Source organism: Podarcis filfolensis (genome assembly GCF_964270895.1).
Source record: "Podarcis filfolensis genome assembly, chromosome: 14".
Taxonomy (NCBI): domain Eukaryota; kingdom Metazoa; phylum Chordata; class Lepidosauria; order Squamata; family Lacertidae; genus Podarcis; species Podarcis filfolensis.
The window spans coordinates 16,205,083-16,214,416 of record NC_139616.1 but is presented as its reverse complement, the minus strand read 5'-3'; the positions used below and the strand labels follow the sequence as shown (position 1 = coordinate 16,214,416).

Sequence of the window (9,334 nt, the reverse complement as noted above, 5' to 3'; positions counted from 1 at the left end):
ATTGAATTAAATGGGGCTCAGTCCCAGGTGAGTTGGAACAGAACTGCAGCAGCCCTAGTTTTTTTGTGTGTTTTTCTTTGGCTAAAGGCTAGTTTAGTTTTGGATGAAGGTGTGAAAGAAGTGCACGCAGGCTTGGAATTTTGCATCGACGGCAACTCCTGAAACCTCGGCGAAGGAGAGAAAATAAATAACGCAAACCAGGTTATTCAGAGTACAGCCGCCGGGTAAATTTGGAAAGCAGACGCGAGGTGCACGTCCGGTGTGTGTTTATTACGATGAGTAATCCTTATTTTTATTTTTAATGGTTTTGGGTGCCTTGGAGACACGGTGAAGCTAAAAGCAAGGATAGAAACGGGGTGCAAAATTGATTGCAAGCTGAAGATCGCTCTTTGCTAAGCAACTACGCGGGAGGGAGGTGGCCTCGCATCATCTCGCCTTGGGGACAGCCTAAGTTTTGGCACCTAAAATGCAAAGAGGCTGAAGGGCCGCAAGCCTAGCAGCTAGTTACACTGCCTCCTTCCAAGTTGGCTGCAGTTGAAGGCGGCGGAGGCGTCTGCTGAGGAGGAAGAGAGATAGAGAGAGGCCGTGCGGGAAAGATCAGCTGCCACCGTCCATTGCAAGATGTTGCACAGACGACGCGACCGTCCAGGTGAGGAGAGAGAGGGTAGGACTCGAACCCGCAGCCCAGTTCCACGTGGAGGGGTGGGGGCGCCGATAGGAAAGCGTGGCAGCCCAAGCTCCTCCTGCCTGGTCCTTTAGCTCCTCCCGGAGACTCCCTCATCAGGGCGCAAAAAGCTGGAAAAAATGCCTCTCTTTGCCTATCAGATCAGCCGCCCTGAGCCCGGCCTTGGCTGGGGAGGGCGGGGTATAAATAAAAATTATTATTATTATTATTAGGATCAGACCAAGGCTGTACGGCCCGCTGCGTTCTGTTTTGGGATAAATGTCCACTCACGTTACTCAGGCTCCCGAGCAAAGTGTGCACGTGGATCGGGCCGGGCGGCGGGAATCCTATGGGGGCATCCTTGGGGGGGGGGGCAGGAAGAGTACGTCTTGTGCCCCTTCTTGCGGCTGACTCCCGAGTAACGACAGCAAGTGGATCGGGGCCTCTCCGGCTGGATTTCTAGGCACGCTTAATGGGAAGGAGGGCTTCGGTGGGACTTCCGGCGAACTGCGCCTAAGCTGGGATGGGCTAGCTCGGCTGCGATCCTAAGGACGCTTCCTTGGGAGTAAGCTTCATTTCAGTTAGCCGGATGGACTTGCTTGCCAAGTTTAACTGCGTCTGCGGATCGAGCCTCAAGGCTGCAATCCCCGGCACACTTTGCTGGGGAGCAAATCTCAACGGAGCTTGCTCTCGAGTAACCATGCATGGGATCGGGACTGCACGAAGCCACATTCACCTCGTTGCGTCCTTCCAATTCGGGGAGGATCGCTTTGGGCCGATCTAGTGCAAAAATCATGAGGATCCATGAGGATCCGTGTTTTTTAACCATGTTTTTGCGCTCCTGCGGCCCCACGAAACAGTGGGCGCATGATATTTTTGATGCTGCCTACAGAGTAAGACATGGTCTACAGTGTCATGGCGGTTTTATTTAATTTGAATGAAAAAATCATATGAATTCATGAGGATCCGTTTAAAATCAGCTGGATCCGCCTTTTACCCTTTTCCATCGCTTTGCAGTTTGTTAATGAGTGATCCAGTATAAGAGTCCTAGATGCGCCAAGGACTCTTCCAAGGCACGTGCGCGCGTTTTGGAACACTAAGCCTTTAAAGCGCATTTATTTCCACCCGACACCCCAAAGACTTATGGGCCCTGTAGTTTACCCTTCGCAGTGCTACGATGCCCACCAACCCTTAAGAAACTACAGTGCCCAGAATTCTTCCAAGGGGGTGAGTGCGCACCGAATGCGTTTCATCTCCATGTGCGCCCGGCTCATATTCGCCGCCTGCTCAGGTCTTGAAAAGAGAATCGGAGCGGCTGCAGCTGTTGCAAGGGAAGCCTCAGCCGGTTGCCGGGAGGAGCGGCTCGCTTGTCCTTAGACGGTCCTTCCCGCGCCCCTCTTCCTGAGCATTGCAAACATGCCTCGCCTTCCTAGGCGGTGAGAGTGAATGAAGCTCATTCCCTGGACCGGTGGAGGCGGCGAGACAAAGAGACCGTGATCCGGGCATCCCAACCCCCAAGGAGATTTTAGCAGCTGCTCTTCCTGTCTAGGGAAAACTCTGCATTAGCTTCCCGTCTGCAGGGATGGCGCTAAAATGTATTTTGGAGTCATTTCACTCGTCCTGCGGTGGTCCCCACAGGGCAGGACTCTGGGGGCAAGAAGTCCAGCAGAATGAAAGGCAACATGAGCAGGTTGTCATTACAGTTTTAAAGGCTGTTCACTAAAACCATTTCTAGGGGAGAACCTTCCGAAGTCTAAAACTACAGATTCCCAAACTGCACGATTGCAGCCCAGCAACCCTCACACAAGTCCCCCCCTCACACTTTGTTGTTCTTGTTGTTTAGTCCTTTAGTCATGTCCGACTCTTCGGGACCCCATGAACCAGAGCACGCCAGGCACTCCTGTCTTCCACTGCCTCCCACAGTTTGCTCAAACTCATGTTGGTAGCTTCGAGAACACTGTCCAACCATCTCGTCCTCTGTCGTCCCCTTCTCCTTGTGCCCTCCATCATTCCCATAATCAGGGTCTTTTCCAGGGAGTCTTCTCTTCTCATGAGGTGGCCAAAGTATTGGAGCCTCAGCTTCAGGATCTGTCCTTCCAGTGAGCACTCAGGGCTGATTTCCTTAAGAATGGATAGGTCTGATCTTCTTGCAGTCCATGGGACTCTCAGGAGTCTCCTCCAGCGCCAGAATTCAAAAGCATCAATTCTTTGGCGATCAGCCTTCCTTATGGACCAGCTCTCACTACATCACTATTGGGGAAACCATAGCTTTAACTATATGGACCTTTGTCGGCAAGGTGATGTCTCTGATTTTTAAGATGCTGTTTAGGTTTGTCATTGCTTTTCTCCCAAGAAGCAGGCGTCTTTTAATTTCGTGACTTCTGCTGTGATCATGGAACCCAAGAAAGTTAAATCTCTCACTGCCTCTATTTCTTTCCCCACACGATAGCTTGTGGTAAATTGTCAAACTCGGTGTAACTGGCAAACATTGAATTGTGTGTGCTCTATATAATTTGGGGGGCAATTAGCGGGGTGAGTCCACCACACTATTAACTGGCGGTAAGTGGTGGATCTGCTATGCTCTCCAATGATGAAACTGAATGTGAATATGTTGCTCAAAAAACCAGAAAAAATAAAGACTCGTAGAGTTGGAAAGGAGCCCAAGTTTCACCTAGTCCAATCCTTTGCAGTGCTGGAATGAAGTGTATTTTGTGCTTTGTGTAGTATGCTTTCTCATAGGTGTCTTAAGATGAAGTATTATACTGACTGTGGTCTTTTCTAGGTGTCAGTTCATCATTCAATGATGCATTGTGCATGTATAGAACATTTCCCTCATTTTCACATATACACACCCCAAATAGTATCTTAGAATGGTAGAGTTCAGAGGGACCTTGAGGGTCATTTAGTCCAACCTCCTGCGAGGTAGGAATCTTTTGCCCAATGTGGGGCTTGAAAGCCATAAGACATAGGGCATTTTTATTCACCCCAGCGATTTTGACGGGTGAGATAATCCTGGACAGCCATTTTAATCAAAATCTGAGATGTAGTATTTTAAATTTATTTTATTTAATGCAGTGATCTGTCACGGAACAACCCAACTGAAGAAGCTAACTGGTTACCCAAACCTCATTGCTGGTTGGGAAGGGGTCCCCATAACAGTTCGATGTTCAGGGCCCCATAAACGTAGGTCTCCCACTGACAGGAGCTCTGCCTCTGTGCTGTGGTCCTTCCCTAAAAGGTCAAACATAGGAGTCAACATTATAATGCGTCAGAATTGGACCCTGTAGCTATGTTTGTCTACCCTGTGGCAGCAGCTGCCAAGGATTTCAGACAGGATTCCCTCCTTGATCTACCTAGAGCGTGGGTAGGCAAACTAAGGCCCGGGGCCCGGATGCGGCCCAATCGCCTTCTAAATCCGGTCCGCGGACACAGTGGCGTAGCGTGGGTTGTCAGCACCCGGGGCAAGGCAAGTAATTTGCGCCCCCTAACCCGTGGATTTGCGCCCCCTAACCCGTGGATTTGCGCCCCCTAACCCATGGATTTGCCCTAACCCCAGATGTTGCGCCCGGTGCGGCCCGCCCCCCCTGCACCCCCCACGCTACGCCACTGCGCGGACAGTCCGGGAATCAGCGTGTTTTTACATGAGTAGAATGTGTCTGTGGCGATCACACAGGGTCCCCGGATGTTTGACGGTCTATTGATCCCTGTGCCACCACTGTGATTACTTCCCCGCTGCCACCAACCCATTACTCTCGGGTAAAACACTGAGTCCAGATGGTTGTTAAAATTGAACCAAATAAACACGTTTATTTTATAAGTATTAACAAGTTTATGGTTTCTCAGATAATATTCTTGTCAGTTTCTTAACTTTAGTTTCTTTACCGGCCTATACCTTCCTAATACCTTCTGACTGATTATATCAACTGTGTGACTGACTCCTCTTAACAGATTCTCTCACTCTTCCACATCAGACTAGCAGACTTATCCTCTCTGTCTCTTCTCTAACTCCAGACTGACTTATTAACAACTCTAACTCTAATTCTAACTACTCCCGTTGGGTTCCTATTGGTTAGTCATTTTACAATTAGTTAACCCTTTCCTTATGAACCCAGCATGATGTCACACACCTAGGAGGCAAACGCCACAGTGTCCTTTTATTTAAAATGCATCTCTGGGTTATTTGTGGGGCCTGCCTGGTGTTTTTACATGAGTAGAATGTGTGCATTTATTTAAAATGCACCTCTGGGTTATTTGTGGGGCATAGGAATTTGTTCATTATTTTTTTTTTCAAAATATAGTCCAGCCCCCCACAAGGTCTGAGGGACAGTGGACTGGCCCCCTGCTGAAAAAGTTTGCTGACCTCTGACCTAGACCAGGGGTTGAAACCAGGACCTTCTGCCTACAAAGCAAATCCTCTCCCATTGAGGAAGAAAGTGTACAGATTCCGGAGAGGAAAGCTGTGTTCTATGTTTCTTGCAGGGTTTCCCTGGCCCTGGGCTGCTTCTCTCCTGCTCCCTCCCTCTAAGAAGCTGCTGCCAGCAGGAACAGACCCTTGGGGGACCAGACTGACCCATTTGTTCCTTTGGGAACTTCCAAAGTCACCCTCCCTCCGACCAAGAAGAGGATCTGAGAAATGGCACCATTGGAGGGACCAAGCTTACCACCATGTGCCTGTGTCCGGTGTCCTGGCATTAGCCGGCTGTCTCCTCCTCCTGTCTGCCTGCGTGCCGGCCAGGTGCTTACGTAAGACATTTAAACAACCATTTAAATCCATTTCCCTGATGAAATAAATCTGCTTTACCCCTACATGGCCAATGGAATCCAAGTGAATTCCCAGTTTTGTGGGTGGGGCTGTTTGCACAAGGAAGCGGAATGTTTGAAGATTCAGGACAGAGCATAGAATTGTAGAGTTGGAAGAGACCCCAAGAGTCATCTAGTCTAACCCCCTGCGATGCAGGAATCTCAGCTAAAGCACCCATGATGAAAGAATGCTTCCAAAACGTTCGAGAACCAAGGCACAGCTTCTGATTGGCTGCAGGAAGCTCCTGCAGCCAATCGGAAGCTGTGTCGGACGTTTGGGTTCCAAAGAACATTTGCAAACTGGAACACTCACTTCCAAGTTTGCAGCATTCGGGAGCCAAAATGTTTGAGTCGCAAGGCGTTCGCCAACCAAGGTACAACTGTACTTCCCTTCATTCAGGGAAGGGCTGCAAACTTTAATAAAAGTAATGCGCTCCACAGGGGCCTCCTTTGAAGTAGTAGAAACTACAACTAATCCAGAATGCGGCAGCTAGACTGGTGACTGGGGGCGGCCATATAACACCGGTCCTGAAAGACCTACATTGGCTCCTAGTACGTTTCCGAGCACAATTCAAGGTGTTGGTGCTGACCTTTAAAGCCCTAAATGGCCTTGTCCCAGTATCCCTGAAGGAGCACCTCCACCCCTATTGTTCAGCCTGGGCACTGAGGTCCAGCTCCGAGGGCCTTCTGGCGGTTACCTTCCTGCAAGAAGTGAGGTTACAGGGAACCAGGCAGAGGGCCTTCTCAATAGTGGCGCCTGCCCTGTGGAATGCCCTCCCATCAGATGTCAAGGAAATAAACAACTACCTGACATTTAGAAGACATCTGAAGGCAGCCCTGTTCAGGGAAGTTTTTAATGTGTGACATTTTAATGTATTTTTAATCTTTGTTGGAAGCCGCCCAGAGTGGCTGGGGAAACCCAGCCAGATGGGCGGGGTACAAATAATAATTTACTATTACTATTAGGGGAAGCTGAGCCCCACTCCACATAATTGATCTCAAGACATCTCACAGGCACAGTATTTGAATGGTGATGCCCATCAACTTTGGGTTGGAGGGTGGCCTCCTCAATTTTTTTATTGGTGGGCCAAAGGGACCTTGGCCCCTAGGAGTTGGGTGCTATGATTCAGGAGCAGGGGATCTAACTCAGCTCGAGGGCCACTTTACATCTTGGGCAACCTCCTGGGGGCCACATGCCAGTGCTGGGAGGAACCAGAGGCAGAAGTGAGCAACAGGAGTGAACCTTTAGTTTGTACAGAAAAAGTCAGAGGTTTCCACATACAACCACCCTAATCACTTCGTCTTCCATCCAGACAAGTGTGAGGTATTTACGCACTGCAAGGACTCAGTCCAGCCAGGCAAAAATACTTGAGGAGGGTACACAATGGGCCATTAAGGGGTGTAGCATGATGATAGAGGGTGTGGACTGGGCCAAATAGAGAGATCCAGAGGCCCACATCTGAGCTTGAGATTCCACATCTGTGTCCTGGCAGCTGTGAGAACAGAATGTCTGACTGGATGGGCCTTTGTCTTGATCCATCAGGGATCTCCTCGGTGCCTTATTTCATGAACGTTTCCCCAGCCACTCTGGATGGCTCCCAACAGAATATTAAAAACGCGATAAAACATCCAACATTAAAAACTTCCCTAAACTGGGCTGCTTTCAGATGTCTTCTAAAAGTCAGGTACAGTGGTACCTCTGGATACGAACGGGATCCGTTCCCGAGACCCGTTCGCATCTAGAAGCAAACGTAACTAACGACGGTATGTCTGCGCGCGCACGTGTCACTTTTCGCTGCGCATGCGCATGACGTCATTTTGAGCGTCTGCACATGCGCAAGCGGCGAAACCCGGAAGTTATGCGCTCTGTTACTTCCCGGTTGCCAAGGAGTGCAACTCGAATGTGCTCAACCTGAAGCACATTCAACCCAAGGTATGACTGTAGTTGTTTATTTCCTTGGCATCTGGTGGGAGGGCATTCCACAGGGCAGGTGCCACTACTGAGAAGGCCCTCTGCCTGGTTCCCTGCAACCTCACTTCTTGCAGGGAGGGAACGAGGCAGAAGGCCCTTGAAGCTGGACCTCAGTGAACCTTTCTGAGCTGCTCTTACAGAACAGGGAGGTGCTTATTCATTTATTATTTTTAGTATATAATGGGAGAAAACACACCTAAAAGTTATTCTGGGTCCTGAGAGTATATGTTAACGGGGTGCATTTTAAATACAGCTGCATGTGGTCAAATGAATCTTGTGATAACCTATTGGAAAAATAAATATTTTAGGGGCAATGAAGTGCCACAAACAGAGTTCTTACGATATTTATGATTGTTTCAGAAAATAGCCTGAATCCAAACAGTTCTTTATGGGATACAGATTATAAGGAGCTGTTTCAGAGGATTCTCCCAGAGGCCCCTGAATCTTCTAAATTCATGGACCCGCTCAGAAGTAACAGCCCGCTAAGTCGCGAGGAGCAAATGCAGTTGTTAACAAGTCAGAACTTGACGGCGAAGATGGAGGTTGAGCGAGGAACGTGTGATCTGCTCCTGAAGTTTTCCCGATATGTCTTGGTGAAAGCTTTCGGGCCTAGCTTGGCTGCTGCTCTCGTTCAGCGCCAAAGCTGTGACCATCCAGATGACCCACCCCAAATCCAGCTGAATCCTCACAAACTCTTGCATTCCAAAGTAAAGCCTTCGTTCTTACACTGGGTCCATCGGCTGCTGAGAAATGTGGGAGTGGTGGTTGAAATGAATCCCTCCAAGATGCCCTCAAGGAACTGGATGCTTGAAACAAAGAAACATCTGGCTAAGCCTGAAGCGAAACAAAATGGTAGGTGTGCAAAGAGATGGTGCATGTTCCTCTGCAGCAAGGATGGGGGGCGGCTACTTTGTGAGGGGCCATTGACTTTTGGGAAAACCACACAGAGACCATCTTGGATGGTGGGTGGAGCCACAGCTGATGGGTGGGTCCAGAACCAAAACGGGCGGAGTTTGTAGCATGATATAGCTCTTTGTGTGAACCTTTTCAGCCATTCTGAGAGTCACATGAAGTCCCTATCTGCACCATACATTTCTGTCATTGAATTCTACTCAGTATGATCCAGAGTAGTTTCCAATGTACAGTGGTACCTCGGGTTACATACACTTCAGGTTACATACACTTCAGGTTACAGACTCCGCTAACCCAGAAATAGTACCTTGGGTTAAGAACTTTGCTTCAGGATGAGAACAGAAATCGTGTGGTAGCGGCGCAGCGGCAGCAGGAGGCCCCATTAGCTAAAGTGGTGTTTCAGGTTAAGAGCAGTTTCAGGTTAAGAACGGACCTCCGGAACGAATTAAGTACTTAACCTGAGGTACCACTGTACTTACACATGTTGCAGGATTCCCAAAAATAGACCAGAGGTAATTGTATTTCATCCAGCAGAGCTTTACTGCTACTGAAGGCAAATGAGCATAATGCTCATAAATCCAATACATTCAGGACTGGCACAGTCCACAAGAAATCCAGTTGCAGCAGACTCAACTTAAACTTACAATAACCTATAATAAGTCTAACCTTAACACTAAGCATACTATGTATAGAACACACCAGAAGGAAAAGAGATAGAAAGAGAAAGTGAAACCCTGGCTCCTTCTGGTCCTACTTTTATAGTCAGCATGATTTTGAGTGGTGGGTAGGCAAACTAAGGCCCGGGGGCCGGATCCGGCCCAATTGCCTTCTAAATCTGGCCCGCGGACCAGCGTGTTTTTACATGAGTAGAATGTGTCCTTTTATTTAAAGTGCATCTCTGGGTTATTTGTGGGGCATAGGAATTCCTTCATTCCCCCCCCAAATATAGTCCGGTCCCCCACAAGGTCTGAGGGACAGTGGACCGG

The 9,334-nt window shown here is 48.9% G+C and overlaps 1 protein-coding gene across 3 annotated transcripts in view; it reads left to right on the top strand.

Annotated features, from left to right (window-relative positions):
• The first annotated feature begins 334 nt into the window (after positions 1 to 334).
• Positions 335 to 9,334, top strand: part of LOC310749379 (cell surface hyaluronidase CEMIP2-like) — a 98,819-nt gene continuing 89,819 nt past the window's right edge. For 2 of the 3 annotated variants that reach the window (XR_014541592.1, XM_083586171.1), the window contains exons 1-3: positions 335 to 649; positions 5,144 to 5,407; positions 7,797 to 8,288. Coding sequence is in view for 2 of the 3 variants with exons in the window: in XM_083586171.1 (XP_083442297.1) it covers positions 622 to 649; positions 5,144 to 5,407; positions 7,797 to 8,288 (784 nt within the window). In the remaining variant the exon portion in view is untranslated. The remainder of the gene's footprint in view (positions 650 to 5,143; positions 5,408 to 7,796; positions 8,289 to 9,334) is intronic. The other variant, XM_083586172.1, reaches the window with a different exon arrangement.